Genomic DNA, 27,909 nt, shown 5'->3' with positions numbered 1-27,909 from the left:
TTTCTTGCGATAGATTTATGGAAGTAAATTATTCGTTTCTTTGTGAAGCACGATGATAATGTCACATCGAAATAATGAAACTGAGTGAACTAGAAGAATCGGAGTTGGTCAGATCGATTTCTGCGGACTATGTGTCTATCAACTATACGGAGGATCCCGTGAGAAAGCGATTTTACGTGGCAAAAGTAAAATAAACGTATATTAGTTCACGCAGTATCTACAAAGTAACGTAGACGTTCGCGTGCTCGGAATATTATTAAAATATCTGTGAGCCAGGAAACAAACGGAAGGCCTCGGCGAGAAATATTATCCTCGTTAATCGCAAACGTAGCAGAAATTGCAGATAGGACGATGTTGGATAAAAGCGTTGGCTTTCGCGAATTCTTCTCTGTCGCATACGTTTCGTTTTTCAGAAGTTCAACCTTTGACCGGGGTCTTACTGAGACCATCGATTTCTGGTTATCTGGCGAACACGTGCTTTGAACTGTAAGTTAGGGACGAGTTTCTGCGAGATGCAACGGAACGAGATCGAAACTCCAGAAATAAAAGAAAAGGCATTCGCGAATGTTTACTCGTTTTACCTTAGCATTTAACTTTTATATATATATATCCTCTTTATACATTCATTTGCTTTCGGATCGTACACACTACAGTATGCAACTAGAATAGAAAAAGTGATCAGCATGAAAATAGAGAAAGTAAACTATATCCTAAAGGTGTTGGAGGAGCAAGAAAAAAGAAAATCCGAAGATGAAAACGCGTCAAGATTTCGAGACAATTTATTAAATCGTTCAGTGTTTTATGTGCAAAAGATAGATTCGAGCAGTAGACGTCGACGATCAAGCGTTCAAGATCTGAGAATAATCCTGGTCATCGAAGGACGCGAAACCAGCCAAAACGTAGGATCTTATCGATCGAAGCGAACGAATTATTAACATTTAAATTAGAAATTTTGTTTAAACGTCATAGAGCTCCGCGATTTTGGACGAAAAATCTTTGCTGTGTTAGAGTACACGCCGTTGGAGGAGAGATGCCGTGGAAAGAAAGAAGATTAATGGAGCGACAGTCAGTTTTCAAGGTAGCACTCTGAAGAATCCTGGAACGATTCTCTCGCAACGTCTTCAGCTGAATTCGATTCTTTGTTCGGAGGATGAGTCTAAATTTTTGATACGCGCTCGGAAGAGATCAAGTTTGTCGGATTTGTACTTACGACAAAGTAAAAGAAGATGTACGCCTTTTACGTATTCTCGAGATCGCAGCACCAATCATACGATCGCGCGAAGGAGATTCTCTTTGAAGGCACTTCGATTATCTCGAATCGTGTTCTTTCTTCTCGCCATTCCACAGGAATATTCATGAGATTCTGTAACACGTTAGTGAGATTTCCGTTATTATTTATTTACGTAACAAGTGGAACAAAGTCTCATTGGTGTACAAATTCTATTCTGCTCGAAATACTACGAGTTTGCATCGCTGAGACATTGGAAGCTCTTAAAGGGATAAATCTGAAGAACGCGATTTCGTTAACGAAGAACATCAAACGAGTAATCCTTGGTCGCAAAGCAGCGATTGATTTATCGCGTTAAAAAAATGCAAGAAGCGTCGGAGAGACAAAGGTCGATGCAACCAACTTGCCAATTCTATTCACTCGAGCTCGTTCTCGCGGGTTTCGCGAACGTTAAATCGAATTCCAGATAGATTGGATTGGCCCGGTCGGACTAAACCGGACCGAACGATATCGTCGATCGGTCGATCCAGTTGCGAGATTGGAGACGAAGAAAAGAAAGGTCCGAATGTTCCCTGCCGGCCTGTTGGAATATTTAACCGCGACGAATGTGCACCAATTTCGCGATACAAGTGCGCAAAACGTATTATTTACGAGTATTTGACGGCCGTAGTGTGAAATGTGCGACATATTAACCTTACCAGGCCCGGTCGAATGACGGGTTTCGAAATTTAATTTAAAATTGTACATTCATTTATGTAAATTCTAAGTTTATGCAAATTCTGCTATTAATAAAAATTGAGAATTTAATTAATCAAAATATATGCAGAATACGTACAAGTCTTCTATAATAAGTTTAAATACTTCCATGAGCTGCACGTACGAAAATGTAAAAGCATAAAAATGCGACAGAGACGAGAAAATAATTTTATTTTAACTTTATCCTTACAAGGTTCTCATGGAGACGAGGTTCGTCACGATTTACGAAACGATGCATCGTAATCAAGGTCTCTGCCTTGAGGTAATCGACGAATAAAATTCGACCCTCCAATCTTGTCACCGGCAAAAACAAAGTTATGCCTAGTTTTACGAGCACCGAGGACGAACTCCTATTTACGGAGGAGCTCGACCGGATTCTGCAAGAATTCAATTTTCGTATCCCATCTCCCCTGGTCAAGGTTGAGCCGGGAAACGATTCGTCGGCCTTGCCCTATTACAGGGACAATTTTCGTATTGACGGATCGTTTAAGCGCGATAAAAATATCGCACACGTAGCCTTCTAGGCTGTTTCCTGTCTCCGTCGACCGATTCCTATCGATTTTTTACTCGGTCCCCTTGCATCTCTACTCTCTTGGAACAAAAATTCCTATGAAACAGCGTCTCACGGCGTTTTAATTATTTATTTATCGTATCGTTGCAAGATCGAACGTTTTCATACTCTTCGTAAGAGGATCAGAAAGAAAGACTATGAGAAGCGATTCTTACATTCGATGATGATCAATTTCAAATTAAACATTCGACGCGACTGCCGCGTAGAAAATTTCAGCAACGATTCGATACTTTCTCTATTTAATCTTACGCGATTCGCATTCGAATTCGATTTCCATTCTCTGGTATCGATGGCTCACGCCAAATTCATCGAAACAACGGCTGCCCCAAACAAAAGCCAACTACAGTGTACTCGATAGACTAAACCCGCATCAGCGTCAGCAGGGAAGCCGTAGAAGCTATTCTCGAACCGATTAATTGATCTCGAGTCGATGATGAAACGAAGCTCTACGCGGTTCGTTCAAACACTGCTCGATGATCTTTTTAATTAGCATCGAGTGGCAACACTCTGATCAGTGGCTCTTCCATATACATTCCCCGATTTTTTTTTAAATTTCACCAATCGTGTCATCCATCACGTAATCACGTTGATCATGATGACGCTTCTAACAAAATTTCAAAATGTCTCGAACAACTCACGTCGCATATTTGGGAAAAGTTTCCACAAGTCTTCGAATACCTTCGTCACGTTCTGTACATTCGTTTCGAACGGCAGTTGGTCTATTGGGTTGGCAACTAAGTGATTGCGGATTTTGTCACTAGGTGATAATGACAAAATCCGCAATTACTTAGTTGCCAACGCAATAGCTCGCGACCGCGTGCGAATACGTTTGCTCGAAGGCTGTTGAATGACGTTTGACCACACAGATCGTGGTACGAGAGTGTACCATTAGCACAAGAGGGAACGAGAGAACTTAGTCGATTTCGAGGTTGCTAAATAGCATTGGAACAGCGAGGACGAGCGGCCAGTCAGCGTAAACAGACCTAATTAGATTAATACACATTTGCGTTAACGCCGTGACCATGGTGCTGTAGCGGTGAATAACATTGGAACGCGTCGCCGGTTGGACAATACTCATAACGTGACTGATGTAACACCGCAAATTAGATCCGAAGAGAACTGCCGTGTGGATAGGCGTGTTAGCCCGGTTAGTCTATGGGAAACTTGGACTATTGATTCTCGCGATTACTCTGCTATTTTGGCTGAGTAGAAATGCGAGTATCGCAATGACGTTGAGCTACAAGCAGATTCTCGTGTATTAAATATAAAGCGAGATAAGTAGAACTACGTTTAACGAGACATTTTATTAGAAAGAATAAAGAAAGTATAATTTTCAGAAGGAACTCCAGCTTTGGAGCTTCTTCGGAGTCACTGGCTTCTCGAATACCTTATTTTATAGCGTTATGATAACTAAAGATAAAGTAAATTTATACGATAAGTAAATTTCCATAAGAAATAAAATGCTTCGTATAGCTTGATAGAATAATAACACGTGAATGTGAATGCTGAAACGTAATAAACGTGAAACATCTGCATGAGTCAGAATTGACTCAGCTTTCGAGGGCTGAAGACGACGTCACGCATACAACACATTCTTGCCACGTGTAGTCAAATCTCTACGTAGATGCACGTCGATCAAACGGTATCGATATTCCACTCTAAATATTTGATGTCTCTCACTGACCTTTTTCATCGCTCATCATCCTCGCGAATTTTCGCTTCTCTTCCCACATAGTATCGCCAACTGATTTCTGCGAGAGAGCAAGCGCAACAGCGAAAGAAGATGGCGAAGTTTCGTTTAAAAATGATCCCGTCGAATGATCAACGAACTTGCAAAGTTCGAAGTTGAACGACACGCTGACAGCCTTGGCGGCAAGTTCCTGCACTGTTTGCAACAATTCGACTTCTGGCCTGATGGCACTTCGGTTTCACGCGAGCGCCAATCTATTTCCTGGGTCTGTACGATGGTTAGTATCGCACACGACCGAGTAGATATCGATCGACGCGGTATATACTTGGCTGCAAATTGTGTCTGTACACTCCAAGTCAGCGGGTTATCGTCGCGACGTGGCTTCAAGTCTAAGGTCAGAGCTATTTCAGGAACACTTTGCCTTCGAACAGCGGTGGTTATCGAATGAAAAATACGCTGCCACCGTGATTCCTTCGCTATATCTACCTCAACTACAAAATATAACTAGCATGGAATATGAATATTAAAGCAATTTATATATACGTCGCGCAGATCAAACGCGACTCCCTTCCATTCGCCTTTGCTTTCGACGACCTTCGCATAGTTTTTCTTCTTCATCTCCCATTCAGGCTGCTTGTCTCAGATTTATGGTCCTCCGTGGAGTCTAGACGTTCGCTTTGTGATATATTTTCTTCCGAGTAATCTTGAACTACACTTACATTCCTATCTTTAAAAGAATCTTCTTTTTTACTTGCTAATGTTCATCCATCGTTGATCATCGGTCTGACAATCTCCTTTAAAAACTGTACAGATAGAGGAAGCGAGCGTTGATTACGCGGACGAAAGAGACGCGTCACGAGATGAGCTGCGTTTCAAAGTGTTTACATGTGTGACGACGTATGCAACGAGGAACGCTTAGGATGAGCGTCGACGAGATTCGACGTTGTCGGAGCCAGATGCCACGCTAAATTGATTTCGCTGCTACTCTGGATCGATTTGAATTTCAAATTTGAACGTCTAATTTGGCAAAAGCGGTCGGATCGTTCAGCCCGTCGGCCGTTACTCGATTATGAACGCGTATGCATAGAGGCGGCGAGGCCTATGGAAAAGTCTCGTCACGAACTCCGACGTTGTGCAAGCCAAGAGCGTGACGAAACTTTTCTCCCAAAATTTTTCTCTATCCTCTCGTACATTCTTCGTGTATTTTTCGAATTTCTTCGACATCGACAAGCCTGCAAGTTACACGAAGCGATGCTTAATTAACGTTTACTTTATCCAGGTAATTAACGAGCTTTGAACGAGATTTCTAAAATAAATCGATACTTTAAATGAATACTTTCAAGTAAACGACATTTCTCAGAGATGCAGAATTAAGAGAGCAATCTTTTAGACAGACTCTAACGTCGCTTGCATATGATTTGCGTATGATTATGTCAGAATAATGGCTGCTTTTAATACAAAACCTTTAGAGCAGCGTAGGATCATTAGTGAACATTCTCTACGCCACGATATTATAAATAATAATATTAATAGCCATCGTTCGTTAGGCTTGGTCAAGTTTAATATGTCCAACTCCACCAGACACACGCCTTTTCTTTATGTGTCGGCATTTAATTCGAATAGAACGCGTAATACAACGTAGCCTCGGTTATCCGACTGCTGTTTAACCCAAGTTTCGTATTATCCGAGATGCTTCGAACTTCATCGTAATTTCGCTTTTTCGGAATTTTAATACGAAACATAGGAAAGTGTAAATAGGATCAGACATCGTGAAATTCATTCGATGAACCGACTAAATATTCCATTAAACCTAAATACGTGTATAACGTTACACCATCGAAAGTTTTCTGTGATTTTATCATGCGATTTATGAACGCCAATAGATCTTTCCATATTATCCGAATTTTCTTCTATTCGAGGTCCAAATCGACGTTCCGATTATCTACCGTACGGCGAATAAGTACGCGGGTCAAGCAGACTTATTCCTCGATTGCCTGTTACAATGAAAGACAACTGCTGAAAAAAGAATATGGTCTAAGCTCATGTATAGGCTTGTAAATTATACTTACATGCGTATACTACTGTCCAAACTTTGTGGAACAGTACTTAGTATTATTCTCGTCTCGAAATCAATGTTACTTTGTGTCGAGCGTTATTTTACGCGTAAAGGGGAACCGAGCCAACGAATAAAATTGTATCAAATTAAATCAACTATGACAAGACGCGTGCGATTAAATTTCCTTTCGGCTTCATTCGGCGATGAAATTTTCGTCGAAATTATATTCAAGAAGATGCATAATTAGTAAGTATTGAATGGGCGAGGGTGTATTACTCGACAAGGGAGTAGAATAGGTGGATGTCGTTCGGTTGACGCGATACGTCGTAATTAATTATCGACATCGATATTACGTTACATTCGCTTGCTGGCTTTATGACGATATAGATACCGGACGGTTAGTGTAACGTTACCATAACTCGCGCTTATTGGATCCGATTACGAGGCGATCTACAGTAATGATCATAATGTAGAGAATTTCCACGTCGTTAATTCCACAAGACGATCAAACGAAATCTCTCTAATCAATTTCACGTAATCGATACGCAAACACGACGCGTGTCTTAAATTTGCGGCAATCCAACGGGAAATCGTATTCGCGGCATCCGTAAAACAATTACAGGGGAAATTTCCATTCGTATCTGTTGGTCGTTCATCGAACAATTATTGTATCTCTGGTTCTCTTGTTTTCCAAAATTATTACATTTCACGGGCTCGTATTGGTTTCCAATATGGGATTTCATCAGAATACGCGTTGAAAATATGAAATTATATAATTTACCTAGTTTGAAAAAGAGCCTTCGTTTTAGGAAAATCGTTTATCGAAGTTACGAAATTTATACAAATTACTTCTTGCTATCTGCAAATGGGAAATTAAGTCAACGAGAGTTGCTTAATTTTGTAAGTTATCCGGAGAGTGATGCATAAAATTCAACGGCGCCGAAAGGAATTCAATGGACTCGGAAAAGTTGCCAGAGCGTTTTCATCCCGAGACCGGAAGTTCTTTTGATATCGCGACAAGGCAGGATCAGCGCGTACCTTAAAGCTGCGGGCTTCTTTAGAGCTGCGAAGTTTAGTCCAACTTTACCTTCGACTTTCGCCAAACTCGCCAGAACGTACACCTAACTCAGCCACCCTGTTACACGATTACTAATCTCGCGGTATTTTCTCTTGCGCTTTTCTTTCAGAAAGCTGATCCAGCTGTCGATCATCGAGGAGGATTCGTACGAGAAGGACGCGCTGTTCTATGTCGAGTTAGGCGAACCACAGTTACAAGGAGGTGAGTATCGCACTTTTGCAATTTGTAGATAATGCACCGACGATCGTAACAATATTCATGACGATATTAGCAGGGATTAGTAAAAATATAATAAATATATGAATCGTCGTAGGATTTTTCTGTCAGAGAAACCGCCAATCATTTTTTTCTCACGATCGGGACAAATTTATTTTGACAAATTCACCCTAATACGGCTTTCCTCTTCCAAAGCTGCATATCTTCTATATCGAACATATAAAAATAATATAAAATTAGTACTCGTAAGTGTTGTGAAATTTCCTTTTTAAAATTGGCCATCTATCTAAATTATCGTACATTCGGCAATTAACAGCTGACTGGAGAAAAAAACCTTCGATTTGACTAATCGTGCGAAATCTCGAGGTTAATGAGAGCGCCAATTTGACGGTTTCGAGGTAGAAAGATCGTTTTTCGAGGCTAATCGAGGCAACGATTACCCGTTAAATGGGCCATTACCGAAGAAAAGATCGGCGAAGAACTAGAAGTGATCGTGGCCGATGATATGCAAGCGGTGTCTCCCCAAATGGACTTCTTTAATTGATATTCAAAGGTCGAGCAGAACTCTCTTCTCCTTCCTCGATACACGCTGCCGCGAAATTACCATTTCCAGCCGATAGATTATTACAGTGGACGACCGGTGTATTCATTGAATCGCGTTCTATTGTTTTTGCCACGTCGCTATAATAAATCGTACCATTTGGCGGAGTTATCGATCGAGGAAGAAAAATGAGTGAACGCTTCGATCAGATCCTTCCGTGAATTGATTTATCGTCGTGAAAATAAAAAAATTTTTAAAAAGAAGAAAGAAAGTAAGGCAAAAAAAGAGTAAAGACTACAGACGAATACAAGTAGCTCGTAAGACTCGTCCGCTGGAATTTTATGTAACAGCGAACAAGATAAATCGTTAATTATATAATCTGCTTCACGCATTTACCGCTACTGGATCCAACGTGAATGGACGTAAGTTTCAACGTACGAAGCATTTAGTCGAGCTCGATCGATTTACAACGCGTCGTTCGGCTTCTCCAGCTCTTGGAACACGTAACGAAGGAGAGTAGAACCGGTTACCAGTAGACGCTATCCGCGATGCAAACCGACTCCATAATGGCACAATCCCGCAAATACATAAGAATCTTTGGAAACGGATGCAGAGAGTAGCTGCCTTGTACATGCCGCTGTAACAACTCCGCTCGTTCGTTTCGAACGTTGGCTCAGCCGCATTAAGCTCGGTTTACGCTTGACATATTCGCGAAATACGCCAGGCTTTAAGGCACGATCTTCGACTACCGTTTCTAAATCGCGAATAATGCCACGAAAACTCGATCATCCGTGAGATTTGCTTCGTAATAAAGCGGGTTAACAACGACATGTTGACGGATGCGCGCGTGAACAGAGTTTCAGAAAGGGGAAATCGAGCGAGATATCTCAAAGTAACGCGAAGCGTGTTCGAAATTTCTTTCGATTTGCGAACTGAATGGCCGAGATGTACAGAGTACATCGATTTTTTCTCGTTAAAGTCGAAGCTCTTTTAACCCGCCAACTAAGACGTTAAATTAACAGACGTTGAACGCACTTTATAAATCGTATTGCAAAGTTTGCGTTACGTCGCTCGTTTCGTTGACGTAACCGGATTGTTTCGCTCGTAAGCAATTAAAAATCCGCGTGCGAATTCTTGGAGAATGCCAGAACGTGCAAGACTGCTCTTTAGCGGCGAGTCTCGCTAAAGGAAGCCGTCAAGATGCGATGTATTATTGGTGCAGGATATCGATTCGTCCGATTCTTGGGATTCCCGCGACGCCGATTTCGCGGCAATAACGCGAAAATCCAGCGAAGATACGAGGGTCGCTGGTCGATGGACGAGACATCTCCTTCCAAAGAAGGAATGCACGGACTGGCTGCTGCTCTCGCAGACATGAAATTCCTGTCCCTGGGAATACCGAGCTCGCAATCGATTCTTGGATCACCCGCACAACCTTTAAACCAGATTTACGAGCCGAACCGCTAAAGAAAACCCACGGAGCTATCTGTCACCAACGAATTTCGATGACTACGAGGTGTCTTTTTCTCTTCTTTTTCTTTCTTTTTAACAGGCGAATCTATAAAACCGAGGGTGGAAATTTCCTGAAAAATTGAAACGCCCAGTGTTGAGATGTTATCGTCGATTAAACAATTTCATTTCGCGTAAGAGCGAGGCAAGACACGTTAGAAAAGAGATTAGAAGACGCTTGCAGCGATTTTATGAGATAGCGGGATGTAACGGAAAAAAAATAATCAAAATAATTGGCGCAACAAGGTTCGCAGGAATTGCGCCAAGAGAAAGAAATTCCCGCTTCCAATGTCGGTTTCACTCACCATGATTTCCATATTACGAAGCTTCGTTACACGTGCACCGGCTACCGGCCACTCATGCATATGCATTAACACGTATTTTCTTGTGCATAATCTCACGTTGTTTTATATAGTTCTCGACCAACCGCCAGTTTGACAACCTACATATTTATTTCCGACTACTCGTAGACAAGACGCGCCATGGAATTGTTGAAGGTCACCGCTTTTAAGAAAACTCTACATCTGGTCTTTTTAGCTTTCTAAAGCACCGAAGCCATCGACAGCGTATAGACAAAAGACTGCGACGAAGGCAGACCATAAACAGACGACGTTGGCTTCGGGGTTTTTCAGTTATGGAGTAACACTGCTAGCGTGCGGATCTGGACCAGCTCATATTATTATTTCAATTTTTTTGTACTTTTCACTTCCGTATTTCAAATATATTTTTCTACCTTATTTATCCACGCGTCTCTCTCATTATACATCTAATAACCTGAAAATCTCGCGGAATTTCTTAGAGATCCTTCGACGAGGACATTTCCTCCGGTCCCGTGGAAAGTTGTTTGGAAGAGGAGAAGTCTTGAAATTTGGATAACGTCAGAGCGAAGATGCCGAGGATTGGTGTCACGACCTAGAGAAGCGAAACGTTCTCCGAACAGCTGTCTGTGAATATAATCGATGCTTTCAGTCGAACGTAAGGGGACTGCATTTATAACCGCTTCTCGAGTAATTAATTGATTAATTGGAGCGGATGGTTAGTTGGAGAGTCGAACGGAAGTTGATTAAGAATTCAGCGGAACGAAGGATTCAAAGCACGCTTAATGGCCTGCAAATGCCTTCCGGACCACGATTAGGTCGCCGAAAAGGGCAACGATGTGTGCTGCTTGATAAAAGCTTGACTCGATTCAAACGAATATCTGGTTCGTGTAACCGGCGGATTCGGCTTCGAACAGCGAAATTGTCGATAACTTTCGCCGATAACGCGACATCGTAGTCGATTAGAAAAGCTATGTTCGTTTAGTTTCTGTTCGTTACATACGTACTTTACGATTCGTTACATCGCGATCTTCCCGAAGTCCCTGCAAAACTTGCACCAGGCTTCAGCGTGATCCGTAAAATTTGATTTGTTTCGCTGTGCTTCGTGTAATAGTTATATTTGCCGACTCGATAAAAACGTATCACCGTCGATGTTACATAGAAATTAAAAAAAAAAAGAAAGGAAGAAGAGAAATACAAATTGCCCGAATTTTCTCGTGGAATTTTTACACCGATGTCAGGACTGGCAGAAAATTGGACAATGGCCGAGATGTACCGCTAATCATCAGGAAGATAAGTTCGGCAAACATCATCGAGGCTGTTTTTAACACGACCACTGTTGCGATAGATTGATGTCGCGTATCGCACACGCGCAGCCACACAGAGAGCTTCTCCTGGTTGACGAGAACGCGTTAACATTGCGCGATAATCGCGACCGCGGAATTAAACGTGTCGACGGAAGATGAAACTTCACCTTGGTGATCCACGCTACGTTGCCCGAGTGATATTATTCTGTCACCGTTGACGGGATAATATTAAAATTAAGATGAATGGTCGACAAACGAACCGTATTTCCATAAAACGATCTTTTGCCTCTGCGAGTTCTATTTTTCTTTTTTTTTTTAAATTTAGAAGACTCCTATGTTACACGACCTAACCCCTCGTCAGTTCAATTTGACACACTTTTGTGTCAGCGAAGTTTCGCACGGTGACAGATCACATTATTCGTCCATTTATAGAGCGATCTTTCTGAAACCTTTTGGCTTTGACGGGCGAGCGAAATCCGATATTTCTGAAGGAGAAACGTGTATAACGTGATTGCATGCGAATGACAAAGGGCAACGTTAATTACTTATCTTTTCGTTTCATTGATGTTCTACCATCGTGTCGATTCGACACACGAACGACGCGTTGAGTTGGAGAAAATGGGAGACGAACGAAGACCAAACTTGTAAAAATCAAGACCGTATCGACTTTCAACGCGGCAGCAGGTCCGAGAATACTCATTTCGCTATTTTAAAAATACAAAATTTTTGAGGCTCCATTTTCAAGAAAACTTTCAAGAACACGTTTAATTAAGAACCCGCCAGATACAACCCGTCAGTTTTCAATTTATTTCCACGCGTAGAACGATCATCTGTCGATCGTTTGATTCTGTCTAATTCGGAATTAGCCATCTTCAAATATATTAGACAAATTTTCAAACTTGATTTTCTCGGAAACCAAGTCTGAGACGGAAAAATTGTATTGAATATTTTTCTCTCATTTTTCTACAAGGAGTCACCTCCCATTCGTTTGATATCGACCTGTGCAGATACTTCTCGTAGCCACTGTACTTGTACATTCGCGATATACGGCGAATATCTGGAAATAAGCAAAATAAAGGCGAAGTATCCACTCGAATTGATTCCACACGACTCAGCATGTGCAGGTAGCGCAGATAACGAAGAAATCGCGTGCTTTGAACGCGACAACAGATGCCCGTGAACCTCGCGTCGTAGGTATAACGTGTCTTCTCTTATCGTATCGTCTGGTTTCTCGTAGACATCTACGTACATAGACGTCTGGGAGGCGCGAACGTTCGCGTTTTCCACGAGCAAGTATGTAATACTTAGTTACTACTTGCTCCTGCGGATAGATAAGAGACGGTGTAAAGTTGTGTAGTTAGCGGGAAGATAGCACGATGAGGTTGCAAGGGCCGCGTCGCGACGCGATGATAACAACACCGGTAATTGACCACCTCTGGTGACGATACGATCGTTAGAACTAATTAAGCGCCGCGTGGGCGCTCGTTAGTTTGCAGTACTTTGTAGTCTTCAAGCGTGCTTTTGGCGAAGAGTTGCTTCGCTGTTAACGAATAAACCCGCGGACATAAAGCGTCAAGGTGAGGTAAACGCGACACTTTGTTTCTGGCGTCTGGTAGCACTTTGTCCCAGCCAAGTTGAGAGAATACCGTGATATTATCGAAATTTGCGTAGCATCGTAACGCTGTATAAACTTACTAACTCGATGCAAAATTTACATTTAAAAATTGCTTTAAAAGGTGTATCTATTTTGGTCGCTGAGATTATCATCGTCCGTGATATCTTGAAAAAATGTCCAAGTCGATGGAAAGATATTTAGCGCGTAAAGCAAATATAATACGACGATTAAAACTGATCTTCCGCAAAAGAAAGATAGGAAATCTGATATATCATGCCCTTGTCTCGTAGCTTTCATACGATTTCGAAAGATCGTAGTTCAATAGCCCGATGATTTATCGAGTCATAGCTTCGGCCTGAAGAAAGAGAAGTTCGATTCGAAGAAGAATACCGCGACAATTACATCATTGAAACGAGTGTTCTCATTTCATATCGCGAACGCCGGCGATAGTACAAGACAAATACCATCGGACAATTACGCAAATGGTCGGCAATAATGCATAAGAGCGCGACCGATTGTCGCGTGTATGGCACGCGCCAGTCTCGAGAAGCTGGCGATAAGAGACAGCTTGTGGCCCCGATAAGGTGAGAATAAATCACTGAAGGTTCGTTCACCGAGATTATGTCACTCTGACGCGAAAACTAACAAATGATTGGAGGAAGAAGAATAACCGATAATAACATCGCTGTATTAATTAATAATTATTTAGCAAATAATCGTCTTTAGCTGATAAACGGACAAGGTTACCGATATCGAACGTCCAAGACCTAAGAGAATACGATTTATTATCGATAATACGTTCACGCGTGAACAAACGCATGTTTGTTTGAACTATTACAACATCGCCGGTATCGTTGTTATTTAGGGAGAAGATAATGTTTTGTAATGAATCGTGACGCGATGAAACGATCTGCAATAAGTTTCAAAGACAATCGTAGAAAAAGAATATCAATGATTTTCTTATCAAGAGCCGCCGCCTAATTAGGTCGTGATTTTAAATCACCTTAATTGCTCACGGTTAGATAAAAGGTGTAATTAATGCGAATCTTTTAACTGCAAGGTCGGGAAGAGCTGGCAAACGACCCCACGAACCACGACACACAGAACGTTCTTTAAAATTGTTATCTCACGTGCACGATTACGGACATCGCCAAGAGACTCATTTTTCTCGGGTATATCTTCGCTACCTATCTGCCAGTGGCAAGAAACACGCTGCTAAACCGTGACTCAACATGGTATGTAACTACATGTCCGATAAAGAATTCAACGTGTACAGTGGCTGTAAAAGATACTGCAACGTATCAAACGTACTACGTTCTTAATTTAGATGCGAGTATAGTAAATGTCGATGTTTCATCGAATATCTCATTGAAGGATTGGATAGCGGGTATCAAAGTGAGACGTAGAAAGCGATAAGAAGATTTATGGAGAAATTGTTTCGAAGCACATTCGTCAGTGCGATAAAATAGATGGAGACTCGCGTAAAATAGACATCAGTCACGAGCCACGATGCGTAGCAATCGATAGCGAAACGGACGCGTAATTTATCGCGGCTCTCGCAGTTGCTGCTTCAAATTGCCAAGTATCCTGTTTGCAAGCGGCGCTCGTAAACGCTGTCATTCAAGATCTCTGCCGGTGTGGGCGTAAATTACGAGCGTGCGTCGAGCGGCCGAAGAATCGAAAAGGAACATCGGGACGCGTATTAATAGCCGCGGAGGGAAGACGCAGGGCCCAGTGAACGCTCGTTACGCACGCATTTGCTCGATTTATGGATATTAATAACGCGATGGAACAGTGACGTAATATCTCGCGTCATCACGTCCAATGATGCTACCAGCATCTTGCTTGTACCGTGGGCAGGGGACGGATATTAATAAATGCTCCGTGCACCGAGTGAAAGTGAAATTGATGGGAAACGACGGGACGAGAAGGTAGTCGTCGATAGCCATGGTTATCGAGCCGGGAAAGTAGACGATGCAGGACAGAGGAGAGGCCGAGGGATCGAGCCTTTTTACTCGAGGTTCGTGCTTCTTTCAGAAACGGGAAAGGACCTTGCTCCAGTTTGCCCGAACGCATGGAAATCGCGGTTTCTTCATTGACCAATCGTTTCTTCGATACCTTTAATTACCACGTTTCGATCGATCGAAAGACATAGGAGAAACGAATTCCTCTCGTATCGTTCGACGTTCGCATCGGTTATTCGATGAAACATTTGCACGGAACGAACGATGGGAATTATCGCGCGAAACGTTCGCGTAAATCAGCGCGTGACGTTTGAAAAATCGCCAGACATGTCGCGTTCGGCTGCGAGTTAACCGCATCGGAGAAGCAATACAGACGGCAATTTTACCAAGGACTCTTTTCCGCCGACCGTACACAGCCGATCCATTAATCCGTCCATCACGGCTCTTCTAAACGTCCAAGTTGTCCTCGATGTTCGCTCAATGTTGCGTCCTTGACTCGCTTTTCTACCACTTTTCGAGTATCGAATCCTTGCCCGGTGCTGGGGCAGATGTTTCGAGAGAAAAAAAGTAGAGCGACCGCGGGGTGAGAAAAGGGGGAAGGACGAGCGTCCATGGTATAATTGCGAGGAACGATGCGAGTGATTTGAGCCAGCCGTCGAGGGAATTAATTTTGTTTCGTTTCGTGAAAAATACGCTACAAGAGACGGAGAAAGAGGAAGAGATACGGTTGCTTTTTGTTCCGGCTTTGTCCCCGGTGCTTTTCGTCCAGCTTCTTTCGGCAGAATAGATCGTCCCCTTCCTCCCCTCGACCCTTTCTCCGCGTGACCCACATTTTAGCGATGTACACGTTTCTCGTCTGCTCGACGGTCGTCAACCAGAAACGCACGTTCGCGAGGGAAGGTCGCGGTAGAAATTACGGCCGAATTCTCCGAGAAGACGTCGAAGTATGTAAATCCCTTGAACAGCCGAAGAGCATTCTTGTTGACGTACACTCCTATCGTCATAGGCCGCCTAGGATTAGGATTTATTATTATTTATTAGTCGATTAGGATTTTATATTTGTGCGAGATAACGATGCCGGAATTTGTAGAAACTATTGGGTTGTGTTTTTCTTTCGCAAACCTGTTTTTTACAACAATGCACCTTCCTACAAACGTGAAAGTCCGTGAAATGTCGCGGTGTTTATCTCAACAGAGAAAAATGGATCGTACGTAGTTCGACAAAATAATATAAAGCAAAAAACGTTGCGCTTCTATTATTTCCTCATAAAACGAATGAAACTTTTCGGACGACCTAATATTTGCAACAGTGGCAGAAGGAAGATGATGAACGCGAGCTAAGAATCACGCGTGTCGCGCATACAATTCTCTAGCCTCGTTGGACAAATTTCGTATAAAGAAAACACAGAGACGTTTACTCGAAGTCTCGTTAGGAATTTGAAATTACGACAGAAAATATGTATAATATAACGATAAAAACTCTTATCGTAATTATGCGAATTCTGTACGTGCATATAGATTTTATCTGTCCTTGGGCAAGTTTCGAGCCAGGTATAATTGTTGGAGTTGATCTGACAAGCTCTTAACAATTTCTCAGATTAATCTCACTTCCTACAAGTGAACAACCGCAACGTGCTCGTTCGCGTTATCGTCGCTGATAACTCTTCGTTACGAATTTACGGAAGCTGTTGTAGCTGAATGTCGGTGCAACGGAGCAGATTTACGAGCATCCTGGTGCTTTATTTTTTCTTTTTTTTTTTTAGAGCGCCGCTTTCCTGCGCTCTTGCCACGCCGACGACCTAGAAAATCTGTTCCTTGTCGCATTACGTCGGCGCAGAATCAACTTAAAGGCCGATTTTATCGGCTCGCTAGAAACCGAGGATGGTGGACGAACTGCGAAGTCTGGTTCTCGCTATTATAGACGTTGGAAAGCGCGAGCGTCGTGGTTTATAGGTCGTTTAATTGCACGGAGAAGCGGGATGGAACGATACGATAGGAAATTTCGAAGATCGTAATCCTCGTGGTTTGGTGGTTGATCGCGAATTGTTTCCGAATGCGATTACGTTTACAGTCGTTGCTCTCGGCTTTTGTCTTTCCATACTTTTCTAATCTTCCCTCACTTTTGCGTTTAATGTAATATCGCGTAAATTATCGCAGACCGTAGCCTCGTTACCATATTATTGCTCGCTCGTATATTTTCTTATGCAACGTGACGAAGAAACGAGAGAAAGGAGAAAGATGAAAACGTTGCATTAACCGTTCCACACCTTTCGTGAGTTATCAATTAACCAGATGACAAAGGTACCTTTATTCGGTAAAACTGACTTCAAATTTTAATGTTTCTTTTACAAAACCGTCCGCAAAAATTGTATTTCCGTTAATCATAATTTTTTTTCATATGCTATAAGAAAAGAAAAAAAAAAAGGAAAATTCGATTCTGAGAGAATTGATATTAATGAGACTCTACGGAAATAACGTGGTAATTGATCGTAGTAATTAGCGAGATATCGCGTTTCAAGCTGAGAGGATAATCTGAGGGAAAGTTGGCGAGTTTCGATAAGCACGGTTTAATTAAAGATGCAGAAAAGTTTCGGCGTGACCAATATTTCACGGTAGCGCGATCACCCACAGCCACGTTGCATTTTCTTCTCTTTTCTCGCCTCGGCATCCCGAGCAACGTATAAAATATTCCTGCTCGTCCTCTGCTTCGAGCTGCTTTTAAAATAATGGAACGTTCCTCGCGATTCTCCTTTTTTCATCCCAAAACCGATTCGCGCTCTTCGTGCCCGCTTCTCTTCCGCAAAAAATCCAGCATCCCGAAGACGCACTGTTAAGCGTCGAATTGAGAAACTTTGAGCATTAAAATCTAGCTGAGCCGACAAAGTAATGAAGTTAGATTTATGTGTACATTGCGTAACTCGTTTCACCGTTTTGGAAAAGAAAAGATAGAAATTAAATTACGTCAGGTTGTAATTATCACGCGAAATCGTATATAAAACCTTTCAAATTTCGCATATAATGCGGATAAATTAACTGGTAACCTTAACCGGTAATCCAGGCTTTTTGTTCAAAATCTTCGTTTTGCTCAAGTTAACAGCAACGTGGTGTCGCCCGATGTGAACGTTTAGTCTGCACCTGACGATACCTTGCGCTGCCGCCGCAACTCGAGCGCGTCAAAACGTTCACAAGATTCTACAAAAAGCTGGAATAAAGGAAAGAAAAAGCAAAATAGTAAACGGAGTAAACATCGATGGAAATTGTATCGTGGCGGACGTTGTTCGTGGAAAACAAGAGGAGGATGTTCTTGGACGAAGAAAAGGCGGAAGTGAAGGTTGGAGGAACGGGGAAGGGGCAGGTTAATTAAAGCGACGCTAGAAATTCAATCGAATTAATTGACCTCCGAGAGCTTAGGGACTCGAGAACACCGATTTGTGCCAGTGCATTATCGCCGGTGATTTAGTGGGGCCATCATATCCCTGGTAAGACAGTGGCATTCAAAATTTAATGAAAGTTGGAGAAAGTTTTGAAATAACGTAACCGCGATTAAACAAACTTCTCTTTCCAGTTGTCCACTTTCTTCCATTCTCTTCCCTCTGTTTATCGATCGCTCGCGTCAAATCACCGTGAATCGAGTTTCCCTCCGGTTCCACTTCGGTTCGTTCGTTGGCGAACTCGCGGAATGATATTGAACGAAGCTTTTCCCCTCAACTTCTTTCTCATTGTTCTGCTGTTTTCCTATCGCGGAACGAACCAATAAAGAGCGGCTCGGAATCGCCGTGCGCAGGGAACAATTGGTCAACGATTGGAGAACCAACGGTGGCGATAAACTTTTCCTTGAGAATCGAGTTTCAACTTCGCATTTCGCCGTGATCCAGCGAAGGTCCCGAGGATTAGACGAACAACTACAACCAGAAGTAAGAAATAATCGAACTGCGGCAGAAGTATTATACTTCGATAAACACATCCTTTCCATTTCGTATCATTCTTACGATATCCAGGATTTCGAACGGCAATTGGACTTTTGAAGAAATTTCTCGGACCAATTTCTTTTTTCCAGATTATTTGCGAATTATTCCAGGTTTTTTTGAAGCGAGGAAAATTGTTGGAAATTTGGCCGCGCGAAGCGCGAAAGAAAAATTCCAAGCCAGTCACTTACGATCGTTTAATCGCGACTGCAACGAGGAGTCACATTTAAACTCTTCCATTTGGTCGAACGGTGTTCCCTCGTGGCGTTTCTTCTCCGTTCGCCTTGTTGTTTCGCGCGTTACAATTTCAAGGAAATGCAGCTACAGCTGGAAAGCCGGTGAAAAATACGGTGCACGTGCGGTACGCGATACAAACCCGTCTAAGCCGAACGTTCTTAAGACCTGCTTTTCCTCGACAGCTGAAAAAGGAACAGCGACTACGCGAGCCACGTAAATCCGCTAGTTTTCTCTCCTTCCAAAAGCCCGTCTCGTTGGAAAGCAGGCAATTAACCGGAGTTTGTGTATTTTTCATTAAGGGATTAATTGACTGCTCTGATCAAAGAGAAAGGGCCGGTCAGCCAGACCAACGCCCGATTTCGACCGTTTAGAACCGACAAACCGAGACGCGATTTAAGGAAGTTCGACTTCGAAACAGACTCGGTGCATATTTGAAGAGGGAAGATGTAACGAAGTAGCGTAAAGCGTTAAAACTGGGATAAATGTTCGATCGACCCAATCTAGCGTTAATTCTTTGCAAAGCCAATTTTTACCGTAGCTAGCAATTTATTTATCGCAAGAAAATAAGATAGAAAAGCGTAAATTCCAAGGAAACTTAAAAAATTATAATACTCGGTATACGTTTCTCTGCTTCTCAATTTATGAAGCGACTATCGTCTACTCGGTGCGAATTCCGGGCAGCTCTCCGCTGCACCGCAAAGGAAAAACTGGTTTTAGGATGACGTGGTATCTGTCTTCAAGCAGCCCGAATAATCTGCAATTATTCCATTCTGGTCACCGGATATCGCAGATTCTAACTGCGATTCTACGAACTCACTACGTTCATATCGCTTCCTCCGAGTATATCGATAAACCCCATCGAACAATGTTAAAGTTAAAACGTAGTGACATGTGGCGCGACCTGATCGCATTGGCTGTGGCAAACACGCACCGCTGGCGAGCATTAGCATCGTGGAAATTAATAAACTGAAACGAATCGAGGGATTTCGATGAGACGGATACGATGAATTTCAATGGGAAAGAAATTCGCTGGTGGAGCGCGTTTAATCCTTGCAATTCCGATTGAAACGAAAACGCGGAGAGGAGGGGCGATAGAGCCGCTGCATAAATACCGTTTTAATCGTAATCGGGCAAACGAACGAAGATCGCCGCTTCGAGAGCGTAAACGTACATACGATTGCTGGAATCAGGGGCTCGTTGAAGCGCATGTGTCGACCGGGTTGAACACCTGCCGCTGGAAAATCCGAGGAATCGCTGGAAAATGATACACGACAGAGTATCGGAGTATCGGAAGCAAATAAGCTCGACGTGTAAACGCAGTTTTAACAGCTATAACGCGGAGAATGTTTAGCAAAGAAGGCTAAAGAAGGCTAAAGAAGTGAAACCAAAACAGAGATTCGTTTCGTCTATCAATTTGTGTTAACGTAACGAGCGCTACAGTTTCTGGCGATTACGTTAAAACCACGTATACACCACGTACCACGTAGGAATCCGCTTGCAAATTTTCGTTCTACCAGCAATGTGAGAAATATCGAAAATTTCGAATACTTGCGATTCCATGACCGCGATACTTGTACTCTACATATCTCATTACACATTCCGAGGTATTTCGTACCTATATCCCGTGCAGTTTTGTACTTTTAATCTTCACGCAAATGTATAAAATTCCTCTAATCTAGCGACGACTCAACGACCCACAGAAATTCATTCCAAAGTCGTGGAAGATCTCCGCCGCCGTTCTCCAACGGTGTATCGATCGAAATTAGAGATAGAATTCTCGAATCACACTGTCGTTAATGCTCTCGAGTTTCTGCCAACTGCGATACACCGGGAAAATTAGGCGGAAAAGGAAATTAACACTTTGGCGCTTCGCGCCCCTGCGCCGTGTATTTTAATTAGCGAGTCGGCGTTTGAATCAAGATAAGAGTTAAAAGTTATTTCATTCCTGAAAGTCTGGAAATCGTATCTCGTTCTTTCGTCGGAATCATTTCCGTGTACGTTAAGGAGCATCGGTGAAAGAGCAAACGAGCCAAGTACGTTTTACGTTATCGCGTGTGGAGCACGAGACACTTACAGACGGGGTAACTGTAGAAACGAAGTTTCCTCGGTAAAGCTTCAAAAGTAGGAGTTACGATCTGCTTTTATACGGCTGTGGCAGCCGACTGATCGACTTTGCGTCGGTTATTTTACGTTGCGCAATCTTTGCTATTTCATCTTCTTTCATCTTTTCTTATTCGCTGGAAGTCTACCAGCGGGAAACTGTACCATTAACTCCGTAACGAGGACACAGTGCGAATGAAACTTCGAAGAGTTGCGTAATGTATTCGTAAAAATTTTGTGTCGCGCGCGGTCAAACATTTCCACGAGCGACCAGTTTTCAAACTACTGCTGTTCGAGAGATTTCCACGAGCTCGATACGGTGCGGACGCGAGTAAACGGAATACGATAATACGGCGTGCTGTGTAACGTTATAGAAATTTCGTTGCATAAACGAAATTTCGTCGTGCAGGTGGAAACGTTTTTTCAACGCCGAGTCACCTCTCATCTAGAAATTACATTTATTTTACAATTTCTGGATGGTATTTAGCTCGTTCGACGAAGGTTGATTGCAGCTTTATAAAAGATGCAAATGAACGCGATATACGGTAGGAAACGGTTTGTAGGAATAGCGGAGGAACATTCTCAGGCTCCGTTTATACTGCACGATCCGCGAATTCGTGGCTCTGAAAGAGGTGACGTTCGATTTTAAATTTAAATCGGCTTGCCGGCGTCGCGTCCACTGCTTTATACGACGATAAAAATCACGCCGATCTATGATCAACGAGGCGAACATATAAAAGGAGAAAGAAATCCCAGCGAACGAGTGTTTGGCCGCGTGAAAATATGAAGGTCTATCGTCAAAGAGCGAGCCGGGATCGATTGTAAAAGGGGATTCGAAACAGGCCGAAGAGTGAAGCAACGATGAAGAACGAAACGGATAATCTCGATGGTGGATCGGGTGTGCAACACGGTCGACGTTTCAAACGAATAGCTCGTCCCGCGTCGTCGTGGGAATTGCGTCGCGTATCGGCCCCTCTGTGCGCCACTGGAAACACAGGTACCCCGATGTGCGGCTTTATTTTAACGAGGAAGATCAAAAGGACGACTACGTAGGCGTGCAACCGAAGTCACGATCGATTAAAATTGAACGAATCGAGTTAGCTTGTCAGAGAGAGCGAGCGAGAGAAAGAGAGAGAAAGAGAGAGGGACGCAATTAAAAGACGTTCGAGGAACCGTTTCGGTATTTACAGACGAGAAGAGCGGCTCGACTTTCGAGAAGATACCGTTCATCTCGCTTTCTCGTTCAACGGCTATTAAAGCTTGCCTATTAAAAGTTATTTTCAGACACAGCCGCCGGTGGCTCGTTTTGCCAATTTTACGAGCCGATATTCCGTCTCTCGTGTTCCCCTTTTGTTCATCCTCTAACTGGCTCGATGCTGCATCGTAAATTAATCGCTTGCAGTTTAACGATCGTCGAAGAAACAAACTGTACAAGTTTCGCGAACTGATTATCTATCGATACGATCATCCCTCGTGTATGTACAAAATTGCGTTATTTCGCATTGTATTTGCAAACGGAGGACAAAGCAACGAATTGCACCGCACGCGTAGCTATATTTGTAACAAAACTTGCTGGCAATGTAATTTCATATGATAAAGGAGCCGTTCTTCTAATTGCTGAAATCGGCATAATCGTGTGGCTGGCACGAAAAATTGATATTTCCAGCGAAGTTGAAAGCAGACGGGTGCGAAAGAGACGGAGATGGGTTTGTTCTCGGCGGAATTGTTTTTATTACCATTTTATTGAATTCCCCTTTGACGAGGCCGAGCCACCGACACAAAAGAAGCCAACGTTTCGATGATCGAATCGCTGCGGCCTTGTTACCACCGCAGATAGTCCCGCAGCACTTCCGCACGATCACAGTCCACCCATTGTCGAGGGACCACGTTCATCGATGAATTAGAACTTGCGTGAAAATAAACGGCCTCCGGACATAGCCGGCCCATGACGAAGGAATATTAATTTTAACGAATTTCCAATGGAGTACTTTTTTCATGTGTGCTCTTTATCACTGGCAGTTATTCGAAAATTGACGCGTACTTTTAGCCTTTTAAGGTATAACGCGTTGTAAACCTATTACGCAAAGCTGTAAGTAAAAGTTGAAAATGATGCAGAGTGAAACGAAGAGTAAAATGTTTCTGTTTCGTATAATCCGGTATAAACTCTTTGATTCTATCATTGCCATGGTTACCAACAGGGTGAAAGACCTCGGAGTAATCATCGACTCCATTTGCAGACCATTTAGCACACGTCACTGCTATTTCTTCTAGAATGCTGGCTTTCATAAAGCGTAGCCGTGATCGCTTCAACATATATACTTCAAGCTATACCTTAATCCGGCTATACTCTTGCACTCCTTGCACTCCTTCAGGCTATGCCTCCGTCGTCTGGCAACCACGTACGACCAGACAAAGAAACCAGCTAAGAGAGGATCCAGTGCTTCTTTTCGACGTTCCTCGCTTATAAATCCAGCTGCCTCATGAACGTGCGTGACCGTGACTATTCTTCTATCGTGGGAAAATATAATTTACATCCACTCGCTATCGTTTGCGAGGCGACTCTGATTTACGATGCTATCTGTCTATTCAAAATCAGCAATGGATTTGTTCCTATTGTTTGCTCTCACTCCACAAAATCCATCTATTCCTTGTTTTATCTTTCGTTCTTCTCTTTCAGATTACGCTACCTAGACGTAATATACGACTTAGGTGATTCTCAGTCTCAGCTTCTTTGCTCGCTAGAATAGCATTCTGAGAAAGAAGGTTTGCGTAGGCGTAGCCAATCCGTGCTGTGTCCAAAGATACTTTTTTTTCGTTCAGCGTACTCGACGACGAGAAATCGTTCGATGGCCCAACCGAAAGACGAAGCGACGAAGGTGCAACGATGGATCGTATTATTTCTCTTGCGACGAACAAACAAGAAGATTCGGATTGACAAAGTTGGGGTAATTTCGCGAAGTAACTGCGGAACTCGAACGTCCGTGGATCTCGATCTCCTCGAAAGATCCACTCGATCTATTTGAACACGTAGCAGCGACGGAAGCGACGAAGTGGCGGCGTTACAACCATTTCCTATACAGCGGGTGGATACGTTCCACCCTTGCGGCTTATACCGGTCGAAGTCGAGTCAGGGAAGTTGGAAAACTGTTTCCGAAAGGATTTCCCGCGGTCCAAGAGTTTCAACGACTTGGAAGCAATTGTGCGCGCCCTTAATTGCTCGGCCTGCAATTCCAGATTTTACGGGCTTCGAAAGGTTCCAGCAAGGGAAATTTAATCGAACATTTCGATCGGCCATCCGGAAAGTTTGGATCTTGAATATCTTAGCCGGGTCGTACAACTTGGGTCGATGCGTCTTTCCCAACGTCATCGATAAAATATATTCGACGCGGTTAGGAATAGGGAAAAAATGAAGATAAACGAGCGGCAGAAACGTTTACGTTGTGCTTTAACGGGTCCGCGTGCCACTTCGACAGCGGAAAAATGATTCCCGACTCGTACTTGCGCGTTACCTATGCGCCACGATTTATCGATCTCCGTTTGCCAGAACGAATAATTTTACATCGACGATAACGCGCCCCCCGAGTCGCCAGGACGATTTCGCTCGCTGTTCCCGCGACTCCAGCCATTCACTCGATGGCTTTTATTACTCGTCGATCGATTACAGGCGGAACAGTCGCTAACTTTGCCACGAAGAAGTTGTAATCTTTATCACGACACAGATCCGGATCGATTCGCTCGATAAATCTTGTTACACGATAACACTCGACAAAGTATTCGAACGTTTGTAGACATTTTGCGAATATATAGCGTTACGCGTGTCGTACGAAAGATTTTGAGATTCGTCGAGCGAGAAAGATATTTGGAAACGTACGTACATAGTACGTGGAAGCTGGAAGATGTTCAACGCGCAGATTTAAACAGTGAATTATCCTCTTCGTTGTAGCGATAAGCGTGGCAATGACAGGGCGAATGTCCGTTTAATTTCGACGGAAGTAGCGGAAAACGTTGATGCTTGGAATTTTCGATGCTTTGCATGGGAGCAAGATGTTTCACGTAGAAATTAGGTACGCGCGTAAAGTTTTGTACGGTCGCGTGAAGTTCTAAGGGGATTTGTAGCGGATGTCGTTGTGTCAAACAAATGTAATACGATGCTTCTAATTCCGCGTACAGAGACAAGTTTGCAGAATGTAGGTACACGGTTAAACAAGTAAACTTCATCTGATCGAGCCAATATTAATCTACCTCTATGTTGTTGCATGTACAGTGAGATAGCAGCAGATGTAACCGCCAAACGAACGTTTACATAGAAACACCTATGCTAAAATCATTTACAACTTTTCACTTTATATTCGAGCACGACATGTACGATCTACGAATGAACGACGAATAGACTGGATTCTACGTTTTATTGAAGGTACCAGAAGTTGAGAATAAAATGAGCAGACTGTATTTAATTTGGATAGAAAATCGCAATTTCAATTAACGTTAATTTTAATTGTAACAAAGTTTCGTAACAGAAAGTTGAAAATGTATCTCAATTCCGAATGATTATACGTATACGTACGTTTCTAGATTTAAAAAATCACGAAGAGTCCTCGAAACGTACTGTATACAACGATACATCGCGATCACGAGTACCAAACGAGCAATAACGAGAGAAGTTGTGGGTATTCGGGCGAGTTTTCAATAACTGAACGAGCATAAATGCTTAATAAGTCAGCATCAGTTTAATTAATTAGCCCTGATGAAGAGTGCATCGTATTTAGCGTTGTCTGGTCGAAGCAGCGCGTATAATTGAAAGGAACGCGTGCTCGTAGCTGTGCCGCTTTCATCGCGCCGCTACTGCAACTAATTAGCCACTGTGTAGCGGTTAGGTTTCACGGTGCGCCTAATGCGTTTACGTGCATATGCTCGCGTTTCTATACTTCGCGCGCAACCAGTCAATCGCACCGGAAATTCGAGAAAACTACTAATTTCGAATTTCGGAAAACCACCACCGACAAAACAGTGATATATACTTAACACTTTTATTAATCGTACGGTCGAGCGTCACAGCAATGGTGTAATTCGATCCATTGCTATTTTTCATCGAATAACGTTTCACGTTTATTGTTACACGAAATTCGTTCGACTCAAGGAACTTCTACTTTAATTAATTACCAAGGTAGATGCAAATTTTCGAAACCTTCGCTTACACTGATTTCCAGGTTGTCAGTCGAATTGACAAAAGGGAAGATCCGAAGTATCGGAGACGGAGAATTCGTGGAAACGTAGGCGGCTCCTAAATCTTCGACGTTTTAAAGGTCGAAGGAACGTGAAAATCGCGCGAAGCGGGGTAAACGCGGACGGTGACCAATGGTGAAAATCACAGCGGCTCTGTTGCCCAAGGTTTCAGGAAGCTTGCAAATGCGCGTATTCCTAAAATAGAAAAGATCAGTCCGAGTTCCGTGGGTTCTCAAGCAACGTTCGCGTTTAATCTCGTAATCCTGTTAGGACGCGGCAGCACAAGGCCGTCCGCGTCCGTTCAAAGGCTGGCTACACGCTATAACCCTTTAACTGCTTCAAAGAATCGCTAGGAAACCATGCGCATTTGCAAAGCTTAGCAACGAGGACATGCACCGAACTTTTCTGCCAAAAGTTAATCTACCTCGCTAGACGGGAAATGACGAAAACCACGGGATACGAAAGACGATAAATCGCTTAGCAGACGGCGTGGCTGCGCCTTGAACCTCTCGTCTCGAACGATCGTTAATCGATTTCCTTTCTCCTCGCTGGTCGTGCCCGTTTTTCCATTATTAATCTCGTTCCACCTTACGCCGATAAATCGCTCTACTTGTTACGTTTGAGCACCTTTTTAATACGCTTCGTCGGTGACTTCCTCGACCACGACCATTCTCCGGAATCGTTCGATTATTTTCTTCCTTTCAATCCACCTCACCCTCCCCCTGCCCTGCCACCTTTCACCCCTTAACTGAAGGAACGGTGGTGGTCGGTTTCATCCGTCGTTTGTCTTCTCTCGTTTCGTCCTCTCATTTTCTCCTCTTGTTCCGCCGATCGACCATTCATCCCCTCCCCTCCTTCATTTATTTCTCGATTTAACGTTGTTCCGCGATTCTCATTAAACGCGGCGATTAAAAAGAGTACGGAGTGACCGTGACCCGGCGGTAGAACGAGAGGGTGAAATCAGGGAGCGGCGGAGATTCCGGCGTTTCGCAATTACGGCCACACTGCCGGCTCGCTTCACGGAAATTCGAGATACCACGACTGAAACGACGTTACAAGGATATCCGAAGGCAGGGGAGGGAAAAATATAAGGCAATCTCAGGTCGACTGCAAACGAACCCACCGCTAAATCGACGAAGATTCTGTTTAACCGTTGGATTAGGTCGTCTCGGTATATTTTCCACTCTTTTATTATTTTCTCCCTCCTGTCATCTACCTTCTAAGTATATTTCTCGTTGCCTATCTTTCCTTCGGATCGCGATATCTTTGCGAGAAAATTCTTAGCCTCTTGACATTCGCTGATATTCCGTTGCGCTCGCCTCGACGAATCATAGCGGAATTGTTCGTTTTTACGGAGAGATTCCCTGGACGGGCTGGCACGTGTTTCGAAAGGATGATAAATAGAGCGTTTGTGGGTCGTGTCGAGGCTGGATGCTAGGTTGCTGACATTTCTAACGCGATTAAACGCGTTACGACCATTGCTCGTAAATAAGGGAGATTAAACATTGCCGCGAATGTTCTCCGCGGCATGAGAGCT

The 27,909-nt window shown here is 43.2% G+C and overlaps 1 protein-coding gene across 5 annotated transcripts in view; it reads left to right on the top strand.

Annotated features, from left to right (window-relative positions):
* Positions 1-27,909, top strand: part of LOC122567707 (sodium/calcium exchanger 3) — a 121,681-nt gene that overhangs the window by 32,245 nt on the left and 61,527 nt on the right. For 2 of the 5 annotated variants that reach the window (XM_043726582.1, XM_043726586.1), the window contains exons 3-4: positions 7,489-7,580; positions 8,541-8,558. In XM_043726582.1, the coding sequence (XP_043582517.1) occupies positions 7,489-7,580; positions 8,541-8,558 (110 nt within the window). Of the gene's footprint in view, positions 1-7,488; positions 7,581-8,540; positions 8,559-10,060; positions 10,183-27,909 lie in introns of those variants that run through there. The other 3 variants (XM_043726585.1, XM_043726584.1, XM_043726587.1) reach the window with 2 other exon arrangements.

Source organism: Bombus pyrosoma, linkage group LG5, assembly GCF_014825855.1.
Source record: "Bombus pyrosoma isolate SC7728 linkage group LG5, ASM1482585v1, whole genome shotgun sequence".
NCBI classification, from domain to species: Eukaryota; Metazoa; Arthropoda; class Insecta; order Hymenoptera; family Apidae; genus Bombus; species Bombus pyrosoma.
This window is presented reverse-complemented; position numbering and strand designations above follow the sequence as displayed.